General features: G+C 45.6%; 1 protein-coding gene across 1 annotated transcript in view; it reads right to left on the bottom strand.

Moving 5' to 3' along the window:
* Positions 1 to 26,891, bottom strand: part of lmbr1 (limb development membrane protein 1) — a 132,447-nt gene that overhangs the window by 29,054 nt on the left and 76,502 nt on the right. The window contains exons 6-14 of the mRNA XM_084325819.1: positions 25,957 to 26,107; positions 25,432 to 25,497; positions 22,966 to 23,125; positions 22,258 to 22,451; positions 22,107 to 22,125; positions 21,687 to 21,776; positions 10,342 to 10,418; positions 6,896 to 6,973; positions 306 to 379 (exon numbers count right to left, since the gene is read on the bottom strand). Of these exons, the coding sequence (XP_084181945.1) occupies positions 306 to 379; positions 6,896 to 6,973; positions 10,342 to 10,418; positions 21,687 to 21,776; positions 22,107 to 22,125; positions 22,258 to 22,451; positions 22,966 to 23,125; positions 25,432 to 25,497; positions 25,957 to 26,107 (909 nt within the window). The remainder of the gene's footprint in view (positions 1 to 305; positions 380 to 6,895; positions 6,974 to 10,341; positions 10,419 to 21,686; positions 21,777 to 22,106; positions 22,126 to 22,257; positions 22,452 to 22,965; positions 23,126 to 25,431; positions 25,498 to 25,956; positions 26,108 to 26,891) is intronic.

Genomic DNA, 26,891 nt, shown 5'->3' with positions numbered 1-26,891 from the left:
GTTTAATATATTTAATATTATTTAATCTCTCCCGACAGCCGGGCTGACCCCCGAAAAAACGTAATACCTGTGCAAATGAAATTTTGTAATACCTTTTATGGTCTTAAATTGAGAATTATGAATTTAAGACTTTTTAAGACATTTTAATACCCTGCAGATACTCTGATAAAGCTCTTCAAGCTGTGATAAAGCGAGGAAGGTGTCTGCACTTGACTATGTGTGTCAATAAGGCATGAGCCTGAGAATGCGCTTGGTCCCTGAGCACAGAGGTAAAGAGGGGGGGGGGGGTATCAATGAAAGGATACAACATCAGAAGGATCTCCAGCGCCGCCTGGGCGACCCCAAATTTTGACAAGGGGGTGTTCCCGATGCCTCGATCCTGGAAAAGAAAGAAAGAAAAAGAAAAAGAGAGAGAGAGAGAGAGAGAGAGAGAGAGAGAGAGAGCGAGAGAGAGACGGATGAACGATCGTCTTGAATAAACAATCTTATGCAAACACTTATCACAAATAATAATAATAAAAACTATTTAAATGGAAAGCAACAGTACCGCAGGCGGTTCTGTACACACATGCAATTATAGAGATCCAGCGAAGCGAAGCGAGCGCTCCGCACACAAAGAATGTCCCCACTTGAGACAAGACAAGAATCAAATTGGCTAAGTAATGAATGGAACGAGATGAAAGAGGCTCTTTTTAAAATCACTGTCCGTCATATAATATGTGAACAGGTGTTCAAACAAAACACTGCTTACGGTGTGCAGTGTACAGGCTGCTTACAGTGTAGAGTGTACAGGCTGCTTACAGTGTACAGGCTGCTTACAGTGTACAGGCTGCTTACAGTGTAGAGTGTACAGGCTGCTTACAGTGTAGAGTGTAGAGGCTGCTTACAGTGTAGAGTGTAGAGGCTGCTTACAGTGTAGAGTGTACAGGCTGCTTACAGTGTGTAGAGTGTACAGGCTGCTTACAGTGTAGAGTGTAGAGGCTGCTTACAGTGTAGAGTGTACAGGCTGCTTACAGTGTGTAGAGTGTACAGGCTGCTTACAGTGTAGAGTGTACAGGCTGCTTACAGTGTGTAGAGTGTACAGGCTGCTTACAGTGTGTAGTGTACAGGCTGCTTACAGTGTAGAGTGTACAGGCTGCTTACAGTGTGTAGAGTGTACAGGCTGCTTACAGTGTGTAGAGTGTACAGGCTGCTTACAGTGTAGAGTGTACAGGCTGCTTACAGTGTAGAGTGTACAGGCTGCTTACAGTGTAGAGTATAGAGGCTGCTTACAGTGTAGAGTGTACAGGCTGCTTACAGTGTAGAGTGTACAGGCTGCTTACAGTGTAGAGTGTACAGGCTGCTTACAGTGTAGAGTGTAGAGGCTGCTTACAGTGTAGAGTGTACAGGCTGCTTACAGTGTGTAGAGTGTACAGGCTGCTTACAGTGTAGAGTGTACAGGCTGCTTACAGTGTGTAGAGTGTACAGGCTGCTTACAGTGTAGAGTGTACAGGCTGCTTACAGTGTAGAGTGTACAGGCTGCTTACAGTGTGTAGAGTGTACAGGCTGCTTACAGTGTGTAGAGTGTACAGGCTGCTTACAGTGTGTAGAGTGTACAGGCTGCTTACAGTGTAGAGTGTACAGGCTGCTTACAGTGTAGAGTGTACAGGCTGCTTACAGTGTAGAGTGTACAGGCTGCTTACAGTGTAGAGTGTACAGGCTGCTTACAGTGTAGAGTGTACAGGCTGCTTACAGTGTGTAGAGTGTACAGGCTGCTTACAGTGTAGAGTGTACAGGCTGCTTACAGTGTAGAGTGTACAGGCTGCTTACAGTGTAGAGTGTACAGGCTGCTTACAGTGTGCAGTGTACAGGCTGCTTACAGTGTAGAGTGTACAGGCTGCTTACAGTGTAGAGTGTACAGGCTGCTTACAGTGTAGAGTGTACAGGCTGCTTACAGTGTAGAGTGTACAGGCTGCTTACAGTGTAGAGTGTACAGGCTGCTTACAGTGTGTAGAGTGTACAGGCTGCTTACAGTGTAGAGTGTACAGGCTGCTTACAGTGTAGAGTGTACAGGCTGCTTACAGTGTGTAGAGTGTACAGGCTGCTTACAGTGTGTAGAGTGTACAGGCTACGTGCAAATAACAAAAAAACGACTCAACAAATACTCCAGTAAGTAAAACTACTCAACAAATACTCCAGTAAGTAAAACTACTCAACAAATACTCCAGTAAATACACTAAGGCGTTTTCCTACCCAGCCCCTTTTTGAAGTTGGAGCAGGAATAAAGACATATCTACGCACCAGGCATCTGTGTTGTCAAATGGTAAATATTTGCTTTTGTCAAGACTTGGCGTTTGATTTGGATTGAAATAACTGTGCCGTTATCAAAAGGATCAGTGTTTTCAAGAGAGAGCCGTGCCCCCGAAATATTATTGATTGGAATGGTGCGTATATACTCTGTAGGGAGAAATAATAACTCTCCATCTATGTGTTAAGAACTGACAACACAGCATGTATGACCACACTATGTATACCACACTGGATCATTGGCGCAGAAGATGATATATATATACTATAAGTACACATTATGTGTACAAAAGATGATATATACTATAAGTACACATTATGTGTACAAAAGAGGAGGGCAAAGGGGCAACAAGAAAGGTCTGGCAGGTTGTTTCACGTCTTATGAGAATGTCATCTGTGTGAGCTCACTGCAGAGTCGTGGTGCAGAGCGCTCACTCAGGGAATTAACAGACGGCATCTGATGTCATTTATTAATGGAGAGAGGGAGCGAGCGAGGGAGCGATGGAGCGAGTGAGGGAGCGAGCGAGCGAGGACACACATTAAGAAGACTGTGTGCGCGTGGAACGTGCGCGCGTTTTTGCGGGATAGCTAGCTTTAACATTACGCCTCCTTTCAACTCTCAGGCTCCTCTTCATTCCAGCGGCAGGCGTGGTGAAGGAGGATGTGTGTGTGTGTGTGTGTGTGTGTGTGTGTGTGTGTGTGTGTGTGTGTGTGTGTGTGTGTGTGTGTGTGTGTGTGTGTGTGTGTGTGTGTGTGTGTGTGTGTGTGTGTGTGGTGCAGGTGGGGGGTAAGGTTGGGCAACAGTGTGTGTGTCATTGCAGCCTGCCGTGGCCCATTCAGCAGATGCAAGGTTGGTGTTTGTTGCTTCTGGGATTAGTGCCTTACAACACCTGTGTGGAGGCCATCAACTGCTATACACACACATACTGTTTTATTTCTATACTTGTGAGGGCTACTACTTATTCCATTGACTACATTCATTCCCTAGCCCCTTACCAAACCCTACTTAAAACCTAGCCTATTTAAAAAAAGGCAGGGCCGGCCAAAATGTCCTCACTTCGACAGATTTAGATCATCTTTCTATGAGAGCGCCGTGCACGCATGTGAGTGAGTGATGAGCAGTGATGTACCTGAACGCGTTCAATGAACGATCGTTCATGAACGCGTTCGTATTTTGGGCGAACTTGAACTGAACGTACTGTATATCCGCTAAATGAACGTAATTGAGAACGCGTTCATTCTCAGCCCTGTGTAACGGAGTTCAAAAGTGCGTTCATTCTCAGCACTTTATTATAACGGCGTTCAAAGATGTGCCATATTTCATAATGCATTTCAGCCGACAACTCAGTTAAAACACTGTAAACAGGCTTAAATATTATGCGTAAAACCACCCGATCTGGCAACCAGCCTGTCACCCCCTGCTACGTCATCAGACTCCTCATCACAACAAGCAGTGGAACAGGAATCTGCGCGCAGATTAGAAGCCGAGAGCTGCAGCAGCAGCAGCACTCGCTCAATCGGAGTCAGACTCTACCTCTAGACGTCACGTTGGCGTATGCATTTAAAAGAGTTTACAATTCAAACTATTTGATAAACTTCTACTTTCAGCCCGGAAATGCATTCTGATAAACTGGATTAAGGATAAGCCTCCATTTTTACAAATGTGGTATAGAGGGATCTTCGGTGTGCTCCTACCCCATGAAAGACACTGTGCAATGCATAGAGTCAACAACGCTTCCTTTCAGGATGTGTGGGCCCCACTATTAGACTATTTTCCTGCTGAAATGTATCGGATCCTTCTAAAGGCCCAGTGCCCCATTGTATGGACAGACCTAGGATAGGAAAAAATAAATATTATGTATGTCTACATGTGAATGCGCTCGAGGCAAGTGCAATACTGTACAGTGCCTGTCTTGCTTGTTTTTCTTTTTGTTTTGTTTTTGCTTGCTTATGGTGTGGATGATGGCATAGAGATGAACTGGAGGACCCCCCCCCCCCCCCTTGTCCCAATGTGTGTTTTTGTAATGTAAGTAACTGTACGTGAAAAATCTATAATAAAAAAAAAGTTAAAAAAGAACTAAAAAGAACTAAATTAGTTCATTTTTGAAACCATGAACTTTAGTTCAACATTTTGAATTATGAACTATGAACTGAACTAGTTCATTTTAAAAATTTTGAACTGTGAACTGAACTAGTTCATGTAGAAAGTGAACTTTCCCAACACTGGTGATGAGTGAGTGACTGACGAGTGACTGACGAGTGACTGACTTATGAGTGAGTGAGTGAGTGAGTGAGCGAGTGAGTGATGAGTGAGTGAGTGATGAGTGAGTGCATGACTGATGAATGAGTGAGTGACTGACTGACTGACTGATGAGTGACTGACTGATGAGTGAGTGAGTGATGAGTGCGATAGAGAGAGACACAGAGAGAGAGATAGCGAGAGTGATAGCGAGAGAGCTAGCGAGAGAGAGACACAGGGAGAGAGAGAGAGAGAGAGAGAGAGAGAGAGAGAGAGAGAGAGAGAGAGAGAGAGAGAGAGAGAGAGAGAGAGAGAGAGAGAGAGAGAGAGAGAGAGAGAGAGAGAGAGAGAGAGAGAGAGAGCGAGAGAGAGAGAGTAATGTGTGGCTGGATACACTATCATCAGGCTTGTGAGCACTAGGTGTGAACATCATATTGGTTTATAAAATGTGGGGTCAAGTGTGGTGTGTCTTCTGAAGAGGAGGAGCAGTTAACACTTTTATTGGTCCCTCTTAGTGCCCGTTCATCAAGCAGTAAAAACACCCTCCTCCTCCTCCTCCTCCTCCTCTAACTCTTCATCTCTCTCATCCTTATCCTCCTCCTCTGTGAAGTGGAAAAGCAGGGGGACAGGGCATTTCACGGGACAGGGCATTTTTTGGCTCTTAGAATTCTTTCTTTTCTTTAATAAAACATTTTTCACGTAATCCCTAATTCATGGGATTAGATGAGGGGGGGGGGTTCTAAACTTCCAGGGGCATTGTTTGTACCCTGAGACCCCGCTCTATTCCTACCCCGGTCAGGCAGAATGGGGTACTACTCAGTATGCTGAAGGGGCTTGTAGGGATGCTTAGTAGGGAACGAGAGCAAACATTGACAGGGCACTTCCATTGTGCTGTACCCCCCACAGCCCCCCCCCTCCCCATCCACACCGGTTATATCTGGGCCTCATTTGACTTTCCCACAGTCTGAGACCCTTTCTCCACCAGTATCTACCCCACTCCCCTATCTCTCTCTCTCCCTCCCTCCGCTCTGCCTGCTCCCTCCCGCCTCCGATTCAAACTCCCCTCCTTGTGTACCCCCCCCCCCCCCTCCTTACGCCCACGCCAACCCCCTTCACAGAGTGCCAAGACAGTGTATAAGTAACTGTAAGGGCATTATGATGCTGCAGGGCAGAGAGTAATATGGTGCGATGGGCGGGAGAGAGGGGGGGGGGGGGGGGGTAGTTAGATGGATATCATATCGGTATTGATCGTCTCCGAGGATGACATACACCCCCCCCCCCTCCCCCCCCTCTCCGCCAGTCCCCGTAGCACTCTTTGAGATCAGAGGCGTGGCATCCATCCAGCTCATCAAACCCGTAAACCGTTTAGCGCGGCCGGCACTGTCAGCGGGGACGGCTTCAAGCCGCGTGACAAGTGTAATTTGGGGGATTTTCTGCGATGCGTCATTGCCAAAGAAAATACCTCCCCGATAAAATAATTTGGAATGTCGAGGGCAGCTCAAGTCAGTCAGTCAACCCCGCGAGAGAGAGGAACGAGGGGGCAAAACGGAGCAGAAATACGATACATCATGTTGCCCTTTCCGCGGGAGAAGAATGCAACCACAGGCGTGCGTGAGCGTGCACACACACACACACACACTTCTGTCACTGCAGATGAGACGAGATAAGAAGAGCTTAAAACACATTGCATGTTATAAAGGAGATGAGAATCTCAGTAGCAGGAGCACTTCACCTGGCTAAGGCAGTATACCTCTGCAGCCAGGAGGAAAAGCAGCTTATCCGCCCGCGCAGCACCCCCCCCCCCCCCCCGCGGACTTCACACACGTAGCTCTCATTTCATCTGCACCACGCTGTGAAATGACTTTCAATGAGCTTCCCAAACAACACGCAGGGGGACAAGGCGGAGGACAAGGCAGCAGCCCGATAAACATCTGGAGGAGGCTTTTCTTCAGTGCACCTGAGCATATCCGGAATTTGATTTATGTCCCCGGCGGGAACACGGCGGCTCTGCTGGGCAGGCTCCCTCCCCAGTGTACGTGTCAGGTGTGTTGTGTGTTGTGTGTGTGTGTGTGTGTGTGTGTGTGTGTGTGTGGCTAGACTTGTGAGGACCAACTCTTCACAGCCAATCTTTCTTGGAAGGACATTTCGGGCCGTTGGGACATTTTGGACAGTCCTCACATGGGGAAAAAAAGATTACTTTAGCGCCACATAAACTTTAGTGTGAGTGAGTTAGTTACTTAGTGATGTAGCGGTTATGGCAGATGTTAGGGTAAGGGGTTAGGGAGTTCATCTGAGTCAATCTAATGTCAACACAGGTATAGCAATACCAAAGTGTGAGTGTGTGCGTGCGCGCGCGTCCAGTAGGCTTACCGTGGATCCCTTGGGCATGGCAGTCTCATCCACTAACAAGTAGAGGATATTCAACGCCACCATCAGGACTGAGATTGTCTAAAGACGGAAAAGAAAGAAGGAGCCTTCCATTACAAACGGTGGAATCGAATCTGAGATATACTGAAATCAAAATCATGTTTGTGGTTTGTGACCCACTTGGGGGGTCCTGACCCCCAGGTTGAGAACCACTGGACTTAAAGACTACCCCAGTATTCCAAATAGGTCAGGTGGGGGTGACCCCAGAACCAGAGAACCTATATCACATTCAATTATGTTTGTTTTTATTCAATCAATGTGTATTGGAGCATAGTGTGCTGGTTCCACCTCCTTACAGAACAGCCCCCCCCACTCCCGCCCCCATCCATTTCCATTATCTGATAATTAGCATCCCCCCCTCCAGGGAAAATCTGTTGATTTCCGACATATTAAATCTCCCCGGTCATAATGTCAGGTGAAAATTATTCCAGAGTGGGCACGGTAGTCTGCTTGATTCCCGTCTCTAGTGTGCCAGCAGGAGGGAGCGTCTCTGTGTTTCAGTACACAGGAGCTGTGGCCTCTGCGCTGTCCGTGGTGCTGAACTGGACAGCAGAGAGACAACTGATTTGAGTTATTTGATTTGGAATATATAATGTATAAGCAAAAGTAGCCTTACTTGTCAATAAAAACAAGATTTTAAGTATACATGCCTTGATGATGTCATTCTGTATATAGTCCATTGATTGTTTTTAAGCTCAATAAACACAGATACTATTTGACCACATTACTAATAATATTAGAAATCTTCCAGGACACGTGGACTGGCCTGAGGAGCGCGGTGATGGTGGGACACGTTCCGCGTGGCACCTCTACACGTGACGGTTCCGTCCTGCAAGACTATATGACATCAGTGCAGCTCCGCGTCACGTCTTGACACAGATTCCCCACTCTGTAATCTGTCTAAAATCACAGCAGCTTGCAGGTGGCTATTTAGCATTTTCTTAAACAGCCATTAAAAGCAAAAGTGCATCGCCACCCAGAATCTTGGTATCCGGCTAGAACCGGGTGTGTGATGCGTGCTGTGTGGGGGGTGAGGGGTGGGGGTAGAGTGTTTTAGACTCAATGGCCACCTGCCAGGCTGTGTGCTCCATAAACAGTACAGGCTTTATGATAGGTTGACCTGGGTACAGTACAGGGCTTTATGATAGGTTGACCTGGGTAGACAGTACAGGCTTTATGATAGGTTGACCTGGGTAGACAGTACAGGCTTTATGATAGGTTGACCTGGGTAGACAGTACAGGCTTTATGATAGGTTGACCTGGGTAGACAGTACAGGCTTTATAATAGGTTGACCTGGGTACAGTACAGGCTTTATGATAGGTTGACCTGGGTAGACAGTACAGGCTTTATGATAGGTTGACCTGGGTAGACAGTACAGGCTTTATGATAGGTTGACCTGGGTAAACAGCACAGAGCTTTATGATAGGTTGACCTGGGTAGACAGTACAGAGCTTTATGATAGGTTGACCTGGGTAGACAGTACAGGCTTTATGATAGGTTGACCTGGGTAGACAGTACAGGCTTTATGATAGGTTGACCTGGGTAGACAGCACAGGCTTTATGATAGGTTGACCTGGGTACAGTACAGAGCTTTATGATAGGTTGACCTGGGTACAGTACAGGGCTTTATGATAGGTTGACCTGGGTAGACAGCACAGGCTTTATGATAGGTTGACCTGGGTACAGTACAGGCTTTATGATAGGTTGACCTGGGTAGACAGCACAGGCTTTATGATAGGTTGACCTGGGTACAGTACAGGCTTTATGATAGGTTGACCTGGGTACAGTACAGGGCTTTATGATAGGTTGACCTGGGTAAACAGTACAGGCTTTATGATAGGTTGACCTGGGTAGACAGTACAGAGCTTTATGATAGGTTGACCTGGGTACAGTACAGGGCTTTATGATAGGTTGACCTGGGTAAACAGTACAGGCTTTATGATAGGTTGACCTGGGTAGACAGTACAGGCTTTATGATAGGTTGACCTGGGTACAGTACAGGCTTTATGATAGGTTGACCTGGGTAGACAGTACAGGCTTTATGATAGGTTGACCTAGGTAGACAGTACAGGCTTTATGATAGGTTGACCTGGGTAGACAGCACAGGGCTTTATGATAGGTTGACCTGGTTAAACAGTACATGCTTTATGATAGGTTGACCTGGGTAGACAGCACAGGGCTTTATGATAGGTTGACCTGGTTAAACAGTACATGCTTTATGATAGGTTGACCTGGGTAGACAGTACAGGCTTTATGATAGGTTGACCTGGGTAGACAGTACAGGCTTTATGATAGGTTGACCTGGGTAGACAGTACAGGCTTTATGATAGGTTGACCTGGGTAAACAGTACAGGCTTTATGATAGGTTGACCTGGGTAGACAGTACAGGCTTTATGATAGGTTGACCTGGGTAGACAGTACAGGCTTTATGATAGGTTGACCTGGGTAGACAGTACAGGCTTTATGATAGGTTGACCTGGGTAGACAGTACAGGCTTTATGATAGGTTGACCTGAGTACAGTACAGGCTTTATGATAGGTTGACCTGGGTAGACAGTACAGGCTTTATGATAGGTTGACCTGGGTAGACAGTACAGGCTTTATGATAGGTTGACCTGAGTACAGCACAGGGCTTTATGATAGGTTGACCTGGGTAGACAGTACAGGCTTTATGATAGGTTGACCTGAGTACAGCACAGGGCTTTATGATAGGTTGACCTGGGTAGACAGTACAGGCTTTATGATAGGTTGACCTGAGTACAGCACAGGGCTTTATGATAGGTTGACCTGGGTAGACAGTACAGGCTTTATGATAGGTCGGCCTGGGAAAACAGCACAGGGCTTTAAAGTCGCATTACACTGGACCCCAGAAGGCGAAAGAAAGAAAGTGAGGCCTAAAACGACATGGCGTAGGACTATAGAGAAGGAGCTCCAGCAACACCACCAGAGCTGGGGGACCATAGAGAAGATGGCCAAAGACAGATGCAAGTGGAGAAACTTTGTTGCTGCCCTATGCGCCAGCCGGCGTAATGGGGATAAGTAAGTAAAGTAAGTTCATGATAAGTTGACCTGGGTAAACAGTACAGGGCTTTATGATAGATTAGTCTCCAGTTCCAAACGCACACCTTGATGTCACTACTGTAGTTCAATTGTAAACGCTTCCAGGACAGAACTCAACCCCCGTCCTTAACCAGCTGTACGTATTCTGATTACGACAGGACGGCTGTTTCAATTGCAAATCACCATGTGGCACCATTCATGTTTCTACACTAAAAGATGCGTTAGGAACTGGAGACTAGTGTAGGACAGCCTGGTAAACAGTACGGCGCTTTACGATAAGATTGCACTGATAGTACGGGGGTTGTGAGAGGTCGGCCTCCTAAACTCACCGTTCCTGTAAGCAGTATCAGCATCACCATGGGATACAGCAAGTTCTTCTCCCACCCCGATGCCCTCTTTCTCCTCTCTGAGAAAGAGAGAGAGAAAGATGGAGAGGCCAGAGTGTGAAAAAGAAAAAGGTAGAATCACAGAGAGAGAGAGACAGAGAGATAGATAGAGAAAGAGTAAGAGGCGGGGTCAGAAAGAGAGAAAACAAACATAAACATTGGGACTACATACGTGTATATATATATAACACCAGAGCTGCTCACCATATCACTATAACACCAGAGCTGCTCACCATATCTCACTAGATGTTCCCTGTGTTAACACCTTCAGTCAAACCTCCCTCCAAGTTGCTGCTCCCAGCAGTTGGAACGTGATGCAAGAGACTTTGAAAATGGACAAATTGGTAGGCGGCTACGTGGCGTAGTGGGCAAGGCGCTCGCCACGAAATCTGGAGACGCTGGGCTTGCCTGTTCGAGCCCAGCGCTCCACATTTGCTTTCAGTTTAGCTGGTCGTCCGTACTAATACACATTGGCCGTATTAGGGGGTGGGAAACTGATGGGTGGGGATCGGGCGTTGTGGACAGCGACTCCTACAGGTCGGTTGGTGCGCCTGCGCAGTAGAATCAGGAAGTGTCGGGGGCAGCGTGAGCCTCCCACACGTTACTCCTCGCCACTGAGAGATCGAGCTGCGCAGGTGAAAAGATGCGACTGCTGTTACCTCAAGTACCGGAGGGGACTTGTGCTATGTATGACTTAGTCCACATTGCAGCCGGCTTGTGGGAGGCAAGAAACAGCGTTCGTGACAGGGGAGGGTTGAATTGGATGATACGAAATTGGGATGGGAGAAAATATAGAAAATGGGAGAAAAAGTGGATAATAAAAAAAAAAAAAAAAAAAAAAAATGACAAATTGATCCCCCTCACTACTTTTAACACTTTCAGTGCCAACAACGAGATATCTCGTATGTTCATGCCGACCGTTCAGTGCCAACGACGATAGAACTCGTTTTTTTTTATTAGCGATTTGAATTCATATTTCATCAATCTAGCCTCACGTTAGTGCTGCAAACTCTCTCTGAGCTCCATTGGGAAAATACCACCCCCTATCGTCTCTCCCTGTGGTACTGCACCCCATTGGAATGGATTGAATGAAACGCATGGGGGGGGGGGGGGGAATCCTGCTTCCTCATTTTACTTCTCAGGCAAGTCACCCGAGAGGATCGGATTCATTGCCGAGCCCCAGAACAGCGTGGAATACATATTTCCAGTACCCAGTGCTGATAAACGTGATCGATATTTTGAATGGCGATCAGGAATTGGAATAATCTTTTTGGAGAACATCTGATCTGAGGTAAGGAATCTATTTTACCAGTCTTAGGATAATCAGAGCTTTTTTCACAGAGATATCAACGTGTGCCCTATGTGTGTGTGTGTGTGTGTGTGTGTGTGCTGATCAGGAAATGAGATAATCGATTTTCAGCCCGCTTTTTTTTTTTTTTGTATTTTATTTTTTTATTCTTTTTTAAAACAAACATATAAACAAACATGACAACACACGATAAGATATACAAGCATTAATTGTCAGGGCACAACCAATGGGATCACCTTTTGGTTAGTTGTTTTATATAAGATATACCCATAATACCTGTTATCTAAAAAAAAAAACCCTACATACATATGCTCAGCTCGAACCCCCCCCTCCCGGACCCCACCTTGAGAAGTACCTCCACTATCCCTCGCACCTAACCAGACACTACCATTATAAGCTAGCTTTTATTCTCTCCACCACTTCTAACCACATTGACATTTTGGATTCATTGAGACCCAGAATTCTTGCTGTAGATATTTCATGGTAAATTACATCGAGATATGTAAGAAACCAAACTTTACGGCACATTTTTTCCGGTTGAAACCAGCGTGATGCGATCAGCTTTTTGGCTACTGTGATACCCGATAAAACCAATCTCTTTAGCTGTGGATTCACTGCAAACTCAAAAACATCATTCAACAGCAATACCGAGGGGTGTACAGGTATATTCCAAGATACGAGTTTTGATATTTGTTGGGTCACATCTTTCCAGAATGCCTTAACTGGTGAGCAGTCCCAATACATGTGCATAAATGTCCCTTCGTCCCCATTTGTACATTGGGTGCATTTGGAATCTTGTTTGAGCCCCATTCGGCACAGTCTTATAGGAGTCAAGTATGTCCTGTGAATATAGTTAAGATTGATTTGTTGATGATCCGGGTTCCTTGATGTAAGTCGGACATTTGCCCAGGCTCCTTGCCAATCAAAGTCATTTTCCAGGTCTGGTATATCCCTCCTCCAGACAGAGTCAAGTTGGAGGGTTTCATACGAGGACGTTAGCAATTGATGATAAAATTCTGAAACAAAACCTCTCGATGTCTCTCTTGAGTAGAAGAATTTGTGGTATCTGTGGTGTTCAATTGGTCTGTCTAATGGAACACCGTGAGACCTCAAACATAGCTCTAACTGTTTGTGAAAAAGCCATGTGGACTTGGTGAGATTAAATTTTTTGCGTATTTCTTTATCACTACAAAAACCCTGTTTGTTAAAAATATCCCCTAATGAGTGTATGCCTTGCTCTTCCCTTTTCAGCCCGCTTCTATAGCGTGCATAAGTACACATATACTATCGATAATCTAGCGTTTATTTGAAAACGATTCATAAATAGGCCGAAAAATTACAAAGTTTTGTGTATTCCAGAATATTCCAATAAAGGGCGATTATCACAGAATCTTTATATTTTCCTGAAACTTTCAAAAAACGAGCATTTTTCAAAATGGTATAAAATGGAAATGAACCGATTAAAAAACAATCCGTTTCGACAATGTTGACTGCAAACAAGTAATTGATAAGCGACGGCCAGATTAGACACAATTTAAGATGTAGTTTATGCATTCGCAAATATGAGAGCGCTATCATTGAAGTGGGTGGTGGCACGCAAGCACTAAATCGTGCGCCCTCTGCTGGCACTGAAAGTGTTAAGGGCTCTATCGCAGAGTTGTTTACACACACACCTGCAACTGTCACCCAACCTTTTAACTGCTATTTGACTGTTCTGCTGATGTATTACTGTACATACCTCGTAATTTTATTTGGTTGTTTGTTTGATGTGTGCTTTAATTATTTCCCTTACCTCTGTGATGTATGTATCGTCTGTCTCTTTTCTATTTTATGAAATTTTCTTCAAGAGGACCCTTTGTCCTCTCGCCAGGCCGTCATTGTAAATAACAATGTTCTTAATTGACCTGCCTGGTTAAATACAAATTAATTAATTAATATATGTAAACAACTCTGACTACAGCCATTGAAAACAAAGATTCCCAGCAATTAATCATGATCTAATCCCTAGCACATAAACACCATTTTTCTTTTTACATGGGTTAATTAATATTGTGATCAAAGAGTTACTACGGGAACCTCAAACCTCCAGGCTTTATTTACAGGGTTTGTACAACTTGGTTTGGGTAAAACACATTGTGAGTGTGTGCACCAAACATGATCTGGCGCTCTCATCTCTCCCCCACCCTGGGGGGGGGTTTCTCAATTGTCATAAATCATCACACCTTTCCTCTTTAATTAGCTCAGCTTGTCGTCTGGCTTAGTTAGTGGAAACAATAATAAAAGGGCCCAGATGAAAAGAAATGAGAGAAAATTAATATTGTGATTCATATTTTTCCACGCGAAGGAATATCACAACCGATGTGCCCCTGGCAACGCACACACAGATGTCAAAGGTCATTATCGTCGCAGTCTCCTCCCTCCTATTTCAATAGTCATTGGATGTGTGTGGGACCGGCTGGCTTGACTGTAGGTTTTAGGGTGCCTTCACACTTGCCGCGTTTAGTACGGTTCAATCGACCCTTTTCGGAAGTGTTTACTCCTTCTGTTCGGTTCGTTAGAGGGGAACTAGTGAGAACACTCCTGATTGACCCATTGAAAGCCCCGCCCTCTTTCCTTGATCCCCCAATCACAACGGCTGTGACTGGAAGATCAAGAAAAAAAAGAGGGTGGTGGTTTGACAGGGTATCTGCAGGTTTCAACAAGTTCAGTTTAAAGGAAAACTCCAACATTTTGGGAAATTAGCTCATTTAATATCTTCCCTGGAGTTACACAAGAAGATGCATACCTTTTTCATCTCTCTGCATGCATTGGGCTTAGGGAACGCCTGGACCATTAGCCTAGCTTAGCTTCATCACTGGAAGTGGGGCAGCCATCTAGCCTAGTTCACTACAGTCAGGAAATATACTCCAAATACAATCAAAATACAACTCCCAAACGTTCCTGTAAACATGTTGTGACCCGTGTATTTACCACATCTCCCAGTCACACAAGTCACACGAGTCTCCCAGTCACACAAGTCACACGAGTCTCCCAGTCACACAAGTCTCCCAGTTATACAAGTCACCCAGTCACACAAGTCTCCCAGTCACACAAGTCTCCCAGTCACATGAGTCTCCTAGTCACACAAGTCTCACAAGTATCCAAGTCACACGAGTCTCCCAGTCACACAAGTCTCCCAGTCACACAAGTCTCCAAGTCACACAAGTCTCCAAGTCACACGAGTCTCCCAGTCACACAAGTCTCCCAGTCACACAAGTCTCCAAGTCACACAAGTCACACGAGTCTCCCAGTCACACAAGTCTCCCAGTCACACAAGTATCCAAGTCACACAAGTCTCCCAGTCACACAAGTCTACCAGTCACACAAGTCTCCCAGACACAGTCTCCAAGTCACATGAGTCTCCCAGTCACACAAGTCACACAAGTCTCCCAGTCACACAAGTGACTTGGAGACTTGTGTGAATGGGAGATTTGTGTGACTGGGAGACTTGTGTGACTGGGAGACTTGTGTGACTGGGAGACTTGTGTGACTTGGAGACTTGTGTGACTGGGAGACTTGTGTGACTTGTGTGACTGGGAGACTTGTGACTTAGAGACTTGTGTGACTGGGAGACTTGTGACTGGGAGACTCATGTGACTGGGAGACTTGTGTGACTGGGAGACTTGTGTGACTGGGAGACTCGTGTGACTTGTGTGACTGGGAGACTTGTGTGACTGGGAGACTTGTGTGACTGGGAGACTCGTGTGACTTGTGTGACTGGGAGACTCGTGTGACTGAGAGACTCGTGTGACTTGTGTGACTGGGAGACTTGTGTGACTGGGAGACTTGTGTGACTTGGAGACTCGTGTGACTTGTGTGACTCATGTGACTTGGAGACCTGTGTGCCTGGGAGACTTGTGTGACTGGGAGACTTGTGTGACTTGGAGACTTGTGTGACTGGGAGACTTGTGTGACTTGGAGACACGTGTGACTGGGAGACTCGTGTGACTGGGAGACTCGTGTGACTTGTGTGACTGGGAGACTTGTGTGACTTGTGTGACTTGGAGACATGTGTGACTTGTGTGACTCATGTGACTTGTGTGACTGGGAGACTTGTGTGACTGGGAGACTTGTGTGACTGGGAGACTTGTGTGACTGGGAGACTTGTGTGACTTGGAGACTTGTGTGACTGGGAGACGCGTGTGACTGGGAGACGCGTGTGACTGGGAGACGCGTGTGACTGGGAGACGCGTGTGACTTGTGTGACTGGGAGACGTGGTAAATACACAGGTCACATGTTTACAGGAACGTTTGGGAGTTGTATTTTGATTATAATTATTTGGAGTATATTTCCTGACTGTAGTGAACTAGGCTAGATGGCTGCCCCACTTCCAGTGATGAAGCTAAGCTAGGCTAACGGTCCAGGCGTTCCCTAAGCCCAATGCATGCAGAGAGATGAAAAAGGTATGTATCTTCTTGTCTAAATCCAGGGAAGATGTTAAATGAGCTAATTTCCCAAAATGTTGGAGTTTTCCTTTAAGACTTTTTAATAGGGATGTCCGATATTATCGGCCTACCGATATTGGCATTAAAATGTAATATGGGAAAATATCGGTATCGGTTTTCAAACAAAAGAAAAGTTAATTTAACCTTTATTTACCCAGGCAAGTAAGAACAAATTCTTATTTTTTTTTTGTCAAAAGTATGCATAATGTTGTGTTAATTCCACAACAAGAGATATGTAATGTTAACCTGAAATTATTCCGTTTTTTGGGGGGGGGGGAAACCCCACATATATCGGTAGATATCGGTATCGGAAATTAAGAGTTGGACAATATCGGTATATGGGATATCGATAAAAAAGCCAATATCGAACATCCCTACTTTTTAATATCACTTAAAGCAAGATTTAATACCAATTTCACGGCCATACAAAAAAAAACGCATACTGTAGCGTAGGGCTGGGCGATAAAACGATAACGATAACTATCGCGATAAATTATTTCCTCGAAATAAACAAGAAACGTGGTCGCAAAGTTTCGATATATCGATTTTCCAAGCTTGGATATTAGCACACGCACTAACAACCAATCAGTGAAGGAGATGGCCAACAGTGAAGGAGACCCGCGGTGCACCTCTGGGTAGAGAGGTAGGACTCTAGTAGTAAACAAGGCTGGCTAGGATAACTAGCTTGCACGGCACTATTTTATATATTTACGTGCCGAGTATGTGTGTGGCGTGAATTCTGAGGCCACGTTTATAGTAGTGTGGGGTATACAGTGGACGTCGTTTCAATATATTGGGGCGGAAGAGAGTATTTTAGGGTAATATTTATTACATTGTCATGGAATACACCGCTTAGACACAACAGGCTGGCTAGGATAACTAGCTTGCACGGCGCTATTTTATATATTTACGTGCCGAGTATGTGTGTGGCGTGAATTCTGAGGCCACGTTTATAGTAGTGTGGGGTATACATTGGACGTCGTTTCAATATATTGGGGCGGAAGAGAGTATTTTAGTGTCATATTTATTACATTGTCATGAGATACTCCGCTTGTCGGCTAACTGCTAACGTGCGCGGACTGATGACGACATCAACTCGACTCGAGACATTCGCAGCAGCATAAGAAGTTAATTAAACTTGACAGACATTATATCGACGATAATTATCGATATCGAATTATATGAAAATAATTTTATCGCGATAACGTTTTTGGTCATATCGCCCAGCCCTACTGTAGCGACACTGAACTGGTGACTGCACTTGCGCGCCAATATTAATTATTGCACGTTCCATACAAGCTCTCGCCAGATGCACCAAGCTCCCAGTAGCCCCGCAAAAAACAACGAATACTAAAACATTTCATATATTTTATATTATTTCATCTTCCGACAGCCATCTGCCCCGCCCCCCACCCCCCCCCCCCCCCCCCCCAAAATGAATACCTGTGCAAATTAAATGTAAGAAATGTAAGATACCTTTTAAGGCCAAACCTCTTAAAGGATAACTCCACTATTTTGGGAAATTAGCTTATTTAACATCTTCCCTGGAGTTAGACAAGAAGATGCATACCTTTTTTGTCTCTGTATAACAATAATAATAAGTCGATCAGCTTTACTAAAATGTGTATTATTTGGGCTGTCCTCTATTTGGTCTGATTGTGTTCTCGCCTTAAAGGGTAAGTTCTGAATTTTTTTAGCCCTATCCACATTTCCTACGTACAAATGTGTTGATCAGTCCTTTCTCAGCACAATCCCTGCTGTTCTTCACACCGGACACTCGCAGCTCAGGCTAGTCGGCCACAAGACCAGTGTGAAGTAATGGGGTCACAGTCCAGTCAATGTTCAATCCCTGAAATAATTAATAATCATTGAAACCTGTTCCGCAGTGCACCCAAAGTAGGTCTGACTGTAGCAGCAGGGCCCCATTACTTTGATTTACTCCGTCAGTTGTGCTGAGGAAGCATGGATTGAGCTGAGAAAGGACTCAATGGAGCTCGGGGTGCGAAAACGTACCTGTTAAAACAAACCACTCCAGGGATCACTTGGGCTGAGACCACCTCACATAGGTGTGTTTGACGTGGAACCAAATTCGATTGACATATCTGCGGGGTATTTAAAAGTCTTAAAAAGTATTAAATTCATAATTCTCAATTTTAACATGCAACGGCCCACATGTGCCCTCTTGAGGTCGATTTGTCCACCGGTGCGACATGCCACGTTGGTGACCTCTAGCGGCTCGGGTGTGCATATTTTTTAATACAATATATAGATAGAAGAATTAAAGCCCTATTTGTTGTCTGTCGATTGGCGTCAAAATCCGTTCAGCAGTTCTCGAGTTACATGATGCCGATATGTGAGGCGTGCGCCAAAGTCTTTAGCAGACTTAAAAAAAAAATGAATACCACTCCCGATGCTCTATCTCCGTCAATCATTTGGCGATCTCAAACATTATTGGACAGGGTTGTAACCAATGAGTGAGGATTTCCAATGGTACCCCACATGGGGATAATCGAATCAGGGATATAGGTGAAAAGTCACGAGTGAAAACAGAAAGAAAAATGTTCGCTGAATGCATTGGAGGCTATGAGAAAATGGAAACCTGCAGCCTTTTTTTTTTTTTTTTTTTTTTTTTAACATTTGACCAAAGTCGCCCTATATCACTAATTTCTGAACAGACTTTTATGAAATTTGGATATGTACTACACAAGACTTCGGATTATGGACCCAGGGTGTATTTTCAGCCATACCAATTTTTTGGGAAATATACTTTTGGATATTGCAACTTATACAAAAAAAACGTGAGTACACAAGTTCAAGTTCAACTCAAGTTCAGACCTATGTTACTCGATTTCATTAGCACTAAAAGTGCATTTTTATTGTATCAGACACTTCAGAATGTTATCTTTCAAAAGAGACCAGGCTCATGCATGTGCTATAAGTATAAAGTATAGTACTTTGATTTGCAAGAAAAGTATGCAGTCCTCAAAAACTAAAATGGACACTTTTGGGGGGCGCCTGTTAAAGGATAACTCCACTATTTTTGGAAATTAGCTTATTTAACATCTTCCCTGGAGTTAGACAAGAAGATGCATACCTTTTTTGTCTCTGTGCGTGCATTTTAGCTTTGGGAATAGACGCTCCGTTAGCATAGCTTAGCTTCATCACTGGAAGTGAGGCAGGACAGTAGCCTTACAGTGCCTTACAGTGTATTGCAAGGTCTGACATTGACCAAACTTGATATGCATGACCTTGGTGGGCTCTAGGTCAACTCCTGAAAGGGGGGTCAAAGTCAGACTTTGCAATCAAAAGTTAGGGGGCTAATAACCCTTGCCATAATTTCAGTGCGCCCCTAACTTTTGATTGCAAGGTCTGACATTGACCCCCTTTTCAGGAGTTGACCTAAGCCATATACTTATAGCACATGCATGAGCCTGGTCTCTTTTGAAAGATAACATTCTGAAGTGTCTGATACAATAAAAATGCACTTTTAGTGCTAATGAAATCGAGTAACATAGGTCTGAACTTGAGTTGAACTTGAACTTGTGTACTCACGTTTTTTTTGTATAAGTTGCAATATCCAAAAGTATATTTCCCAAAAAATTGGTATGGCTGAAAATACACCCTGGGTCCATAATCCAAAGTCTTGTGTAGTACATATCCAAATTTCATAAAAGTCTGTTCAGAAATTAGTGATATAGGGCGACTTTGGTCAAATGTTTAAAAAAAAAAAAAAAAAAAAAAAAAAAAAAAAAAGGCTGCAGGTTTCCATTTTCTCATAGCCTCCAATGCATTCAGCGAACATTTTTCTTTCTGTTTTCACTCGTGACTTTTCACCTATATCCCTGATTCGATTATCCCCATGTGGGGTACCATTGGAAATCCTCACTCATTGGTTACAACCCTGTCCAATAATGTTTGAGATCGCCAAATGATTGACGGAGATAGAGCATCGGGAGTGGTATTCATTTTTTTTTTAAGTCTGCTAAAGACTTTGGCGCACGCCTCACATATCGGCATCATGTAACTCGAGAACTGCTGAACGGATTTTGACGCCAATCGACAGACAACAAATAGGGCTTTAATTCTTCTATCTATATATTGTATTAAAAAATATGCACACCCGAGCCGCTAGAGGTCACCAACGTGGCATGTCGCACCGGTGGACAAATCGACCTCAAGAGGGCACATGTGGGCCGTTGCATGTTAAAATTGAGAATTATGAATTTAATACTTTTTAAGACTTTTAAATACCCCGCAGATATGTCAATCGAATTTGGTTCCACGTCAAACACACCTATGTGAGGTGGTCTCAGCCCAAGTGATCCCTGGAGTGGTTTGTTTTAACAGGTACGTTTTCGCACCCCGAGCTCCATTGAGTCCTTTCTCAGCTCAATCCATGCTTCCTCAGCACAACTGACGGAGTAAATCAAAGTAATGGGGCCCTGCTGCTACAGTCAGACCTACTTTGGGTGCACTGCGGAACAGGTTTCAATGATTATTAATTATTTCAGGGATTGAACATTGACTGGACTGTGACCCCATTACTTCACACTGGTCTTGTGGCCGACTAGCCTGAGCTGCGAGTGTCCGGTGTGAAGAACAGCAGGGATTGTGCTGAGAAAGGACTGATCAACACATTTGTACGTAGGAAATGTGGATAGGGCTAAAAAAATTCAGAACTTACCCTTTAAGGCGAGAACACAATCAGACCAAATAGAGGACAGCCCAAATAATACACATTTTAGTAAAGCTGATCGACTGGTTATTGTTGCCGTTTTTACACCTCTTAAACATTTCTGATTCTGTTGGTTCACAAAAACACAGAAAAGAAACAACTTACGGGATCAAACAGCTTTGTTTATGAGCTAAACCAATGAAAAGCCGCAACAAAAGGGAACTATTTCCAGCAGACTCCTGTGTGAAAGTGCCCTTATTATAGAAGCACCGGTGCGTCGTCTCTTAGGGGCATTTACGTGTGCTGCTGACGTGCCTCTCGACCGCCTGTCCTTGCATCGCGCACCCTCTACCCGCCACCCTCCCACCCCTCCTGATGCACTCCCTCCCTCCCTGCCAGCCTGCCTGCCTGCCCTGCCGTGAAGTTTGCCAAGTGCACTTCATATGGACCGCCCTGGCTAAATTAATGACATCACTAAAAGGCTGGCCACAATATAAAGTTTGCATCTTGTCCAATATCCTAAGTGCCTCTGTGCCCCAACCCCCCCGCCCCCAGCTGCCCAAAAGGCTGGGCGTAGCGCGCACACTGGCCCTCATTTATAATATCTCAAAATGGATGGAAAAGAATAATTATCAGGCCGTTTTTGGTTCAAGTCCAAATGAAGAAAATAAGGCCAAGACGGCTGACGGGAGGGGGGGGGGGGCTGCCTGTCAGCAATATCTGAAAAGAAAGCTTCTTAGCATATATCTCCATTGCAATTTCAAAGTCCTGGGAAGAACCTATATCTATATAGGACAGTTGTACAATGCAAATACTTACCCAGTTTATTTCTCAGATCTTTGATGATGTCCAATTCTTTGTTGAGGAGGTGGATGGAGCCTCTTCGGACGTACATGTGGGATGATGACCCTGTAGGAATTAAATCACTGAATCATCATCCACCCAGTGTTTTACCTTCAGTCATGGTACGTTGTTATCTTAACACGTCACACACACTCAAGCACCACTTCTTCACCTGCCACTGTAACAAGCAGGTGTGGATATGTGGACCCAAGTGCAGACAGGAGACAGATGACGTTAAAAACAGAGGGTTATATTTAATGCAGAACAGACAGACGTACAAGCAGTGACTGACAGAATGGAATATGAATACACAAGGGGGTAATGACTAATAAACAACAGCTGGGGTTAAGGACAGATGATGAACAGCTGGTATAGGACTGAAATATGGGAATGCACGTGGAAGACACAGGGACACCTGCAGGACAGGGGTGGAAACACAACGAGAGGGGGAGACAATACGGAGAGGAGGAGGCAGGGTTAGAACTGGAGCTAGACGTCAGGGACATGACAGGACCACAAGCTCTAGGTGCGGCTCCCAACGTCCCACCAGGCCGACCGGGATGACGTGGTTGGAAGTCAGGTGATCAGCGTTGGGTTCAGCAGGAACCCAGGACCGCTCCTCCGGAATGTAGCCCTCCTTGACGACCAGGTACCGGAGGCCCCTGCCACGGCGGCGAACGTCCAGCAGCCTCCTGGCGGTGTAGGTGTTGGAGCCTCGATGACGCGGGAGGTGGTGGAGGTCTAGAGGAAGATGTGGAATGTGGGATGGCCACGACGGGAGCAGGGAAGCCGGAGCCAGACTGAAGAGTGGTCGATGACCTCTGCGATGGGGGGAATGTGCCGATAAACTTGGAAGGCCAGCTTCTGTGACTCCACCCTAAGTAGTAGGTCACGGGTGGAGAGCCATACCTTCTGGCCAGGTCGATACCTCACTCTGCTGGTCCAGGAAAAGCAGGGGCTGGCAACCGCGAGCGCACTGGACGGGGGTCAAACTGGTAGCAGAGCAGGGATATGTATTATGGTCCTATTCTACCCAGACCAACTGCCGACTCCAGGTGGTTGTGTTGGAGGAGACGAGGCAATGCTGGTTGGCTCGCTCTAACTGGCCATTGGTCAGGGGGTGGAAGCCGGATGACGGGCTGACAGTGGAACTGATGAGTCAGAGTGAACAGAAGGCACTGCTGAACTGGGACATGAACTGGGGGCTCCTGACAACGTTAGCAGGGAGACCAGGTAGCCTAAACACGTGCTGAACCATGGGCCATTTTCTTGGCTGAGGGCAGTTTGGGCAGGGGAATGAAATAAGCAAACTTGTAGAACCGGTCGACCACAGTGAGAATGGCGGTGTTGCTGTCAGAAGGAGGCAGGTGGTCCAGGGAGATGCGAGACCAGGGGCGACAAGGGACAGGCAGGGGCTGAAGGAGACCAGAGAGGGCATGCATTTCCCCAAAGGGATTAACACATTCTGCGCCAGAGCCGAGATTTCTCGGGTTAACTCGCCAGCGGTTGAGCGCCAGACCCGAGATTTCTCTGGTTTTGATCCTTTGATATTTTTCCTCTGATCCCCATTCTAAATCATCATCCGGATCATTCTAGCCAGCCCTGGGTCGTTTGTATATGTTTGAATTGCAATGCCGATCGACTATCACCAGGTGGCAGTATCGTCAGTGTCTGAACTGGAATGGCTTGGTGTTGATACACATCTTCCTTTTTTTTGTGGTAGGGGCTCCTCCTCCTGCTTGAACAGAGATTCACATTGATCGCCTCGAAATTCCGTTGCCTAAGCGTATTTTACCATCGAAACGTGTATAGACATAATACACTGGTAATCGCGATGGCGATGCGATCACTTGGAATTATTCTTTTTGGAATACCTTCTGGCTAAGGTAAGGTATATTCTATGTCTATTTTACCGAAACGTGTTTTTCTAACGATCACAGTTCTGTGTTTCACCGGATGTAAAACATGCTCGGCAAACACGATCACAGTTTTGAGTTAAAATGACCCCCCCCCCCCCCCCCCCCCCCCTTAACACTATGATCGCCGATGACGAGTTAAGACGTCATTCCTAGCCATGCTCATTCTGCCGAAGACGCCGTAACTCGTCTTTGATGTCAATATTTCAAAAATCTGTGATCGAAATCATATTTCCCCTCCGGAGCCCTGAGACACACTGCAAAGCTCCACTCAACTCTCTAGCGGTTCAAGAGCGCCATCTGGTGGCCGATCGGCAGATCGCCAACCGGAAATGACCCTTTGAACCGGAAGTGCTCATCCATATGTGGTCCGGGCACTCGCTATCGTTAGAGAGACTCCGTCTTGACACAGTGAACATCGATCGGTGCAAATAACTAAAAGAAAACAACATGATTTGGACGTATATACTATTATACAACCTGGAAATGGATCGGGCATTTCTCCATCCCATAATAGAAAAAATTCTGTTCCACGCTCATCTGCCAGCGGCGCGAGGAAGCCACGGTAAGATTCAGCGTTATATTCTAACGTGTTCCATATAAACTGCTATGATGAACATATGACCCACTCTGGATGAATCATCTAACGCTGCCCACGGAATTATAAACGATCCCCCGCCCATCCGGTCATCATCAGATGATACGTAGAAACTTCTAGAACCACGTCCAATTGACATTTTTTATCTCGCGCCGATTGCTATCAAACTGTATTTCATCATCAATATAATGCATTTGGAGCTATAAATCAAGTTCTGGAGAAAGCTGCAGAAAACAATAAAAACATACTTATACTTTAGACCATATTTTAGTATGAATATGTGAATGAAAAAGTTTAACGTTGCTACACCCTGAACAATACATATAAGACATTGAATGGGCCATAATAATGGCAATTTAGCAATAGAATTTAAAAAGTTATAGCCCTGCAAAGAAGGGGAACTTCTCCATAGACAAATAGAGATGGCGAGGGATGGTAAATTATGAATTGAACCCATGGCAATCAAAGTGTTAATGATTTTGTGAAGGTACATATGTACACATTATATACCTTTGATTTGAGAGTATTTGGGGGTTCAGGGAACCAGAACGGTTCGGGCTTATTGCACATAACATTGAAATCTCGCGATCTATGAAAAAAGACTGGATTATCTTGGAAATGCGCAATGTTTAGCATGTAATAAACTACAAACTACAGTGTGTAGAAAAAAATAAAAAAAATTCCATGTTGCACTACAAGTAGCGTATGTCAAATGAGCCACACCATTGTCTCCACAGCTATAATACAGAACACACACACAGATTTGCAAACATAGTGAAACACAGCGGAAACGACTATCAAGCTGGCCATCTAGCGGTAGAGATGGATAGAATGGCTGGCGCTGAAAGTGTTAATAAAGGAACACTTGACTGGATGCTGAGTGGACTTATTCTAGGCACAAGGCGGAGTAGGCAGAGACATAGTGGGCCACCAGGAAAGGCCGGCACAGGAACGATGGGGTGTGGCCGGTACCGGGGTGATCAGGTGAGGACTTTGAAACCGGCACAAACATGCGGTCAGCAGGTCCGTTACCAGGGTCAGGTTGAGAGAGCTGGGCCTCCCTGACCACATTCTCCACAGCCCAGGACACAACAGCAACCACATAGGAGGCTGGTTTCCGGAACACGGTTATCCTCAGGTGCACAGAACGGCAAAGAGTGCATCAGGCTTGGTATTTTTGTAACCAGGGATTTATGACAGAGCCCACCTGGCTTTGACCAGAGTTCATCTGCTTAGCCGTCTGGATGAGGGCCAGGTTCTTAGTTGCACTCCGCTGGAGACAGGCGACAAGAGAAAAAGTCAAGATGGGTGGGGTTTCTGGTCTTTGGGGGGGGAAGGCTCCACATCAGAAGCGTAGACAATGAAAGATCGAGATGGATCAGGATGAACCAAGACGGGAGCAGAGGTGAACCAACTCTCCAGCTCTGGGGGTCCAGTTGAAAGAGGAGCTGAGGCAGTCAAAGGGTCCACTATGGAGCTGTAGTTGCGAATGAAGCTCCTGTAGAAATTGGCGACTCCCCAGCAGCCGATGGAGAAGTTGCTTCACATGCTGTTCCAGTGCAACGACCCTGGTGTCAATTGCCTTCCAGAGACGTCGTGGTCAAAAACCTTTTTTAATTTCACCAACAAACAAAGGGAAACTGGAACTGGACAGTCGAGCATTGCTCCCACACCGCTGTCCTCCCAGCTAGGGCGCAGCTCTGAGCACTGAGAGAGAAAGCTTGACAGCTACCCGAAAAGCCATGGCACCGCTGCGGTGGAGGAAAGCCGGGCTCTTGGGGAGTAGCCTGTGAGGTGGCTGGATGGCAGGTGGACGGGCAGAGGTGAGCTGGAGCTCCGCCATGATCTCTTGGATGAGATGGTGGTATTTTGAGCTTGAATAGCTGCGTGCAGTTGCCGGGCCACGTCCACTGGGTCATAGTTTGTACGTACTGTAACAACCACGTGTGGAGATGTGGACCCAAGTGCAGACAGGAGGCACATGACGTTAAAAAACCCAACAGAGGGTTATATTTACTGCAGAACAGACTACTGATGTACGAGCACTGACTGACTGGCGGAGTGGAACACAAATACACAAGGGGTGATGACTAATAGACGACAGCTGGGGGTGATGACAAACGACGAACAGCCAGTATAGGACCGGGAGACGGGGACGCACATGGGGAGACAGACGAGGCCACCTGCAGGACATGGGTGGAAACACTAGGGAGAGGAGACGACAGGGGGTTAGAACTGGAGCTGGACATCACAGCTGTCTGAATATCTCAATAAACCTGTTGATTTTGAAGAAAGAAAAGAAAATACTAAAACGTCAACATACAAGTGACAACTCTCCTGTCGATTCTGGCAATTAACCTGCAGTGTTTTCAATTGTCTCTCACGCGTCAAATCCCCCTTTCCAGGAAGAGGTTGAAGAGTGTGTGTGAGTGTGTGTGTGTGTGTGTGTGTGTGTGTGTGTGTGTGTGTGTGTGTGTGTGCGTGTGCGTGTGCGTGCCCATGCCCTAATGCTACAACTCCTCGCTGTTATCTGTTATCGTTCCTTAACTCAACATAGGCATTGGGACTTAATCTTTATTAAGAAAGAAATCCCATCAAAACAGGTAATCCTGCCGCTCAGAACACAACGACGTGATCTCAAACAAAGTAAGAAATAATCTCCCGTGT

This window comes from Notolepis coatsorum (genome assembly GCF_963971535.1).
Source record: "Notolepis coatsorum genome assembly, chromosome: 12".
Lineage (NCBI taxonomy): Eukaryota > Metazoa > Chordata > Actinopteri > Aulopiformes > Paralepididae > Notolepis > Notolepis coatsorum.
The sequence above is the reverse complement of the archived record's forward strand: the minus strand, read 5'-3'. Positions and strand labels throughout refer to the sequence as shown.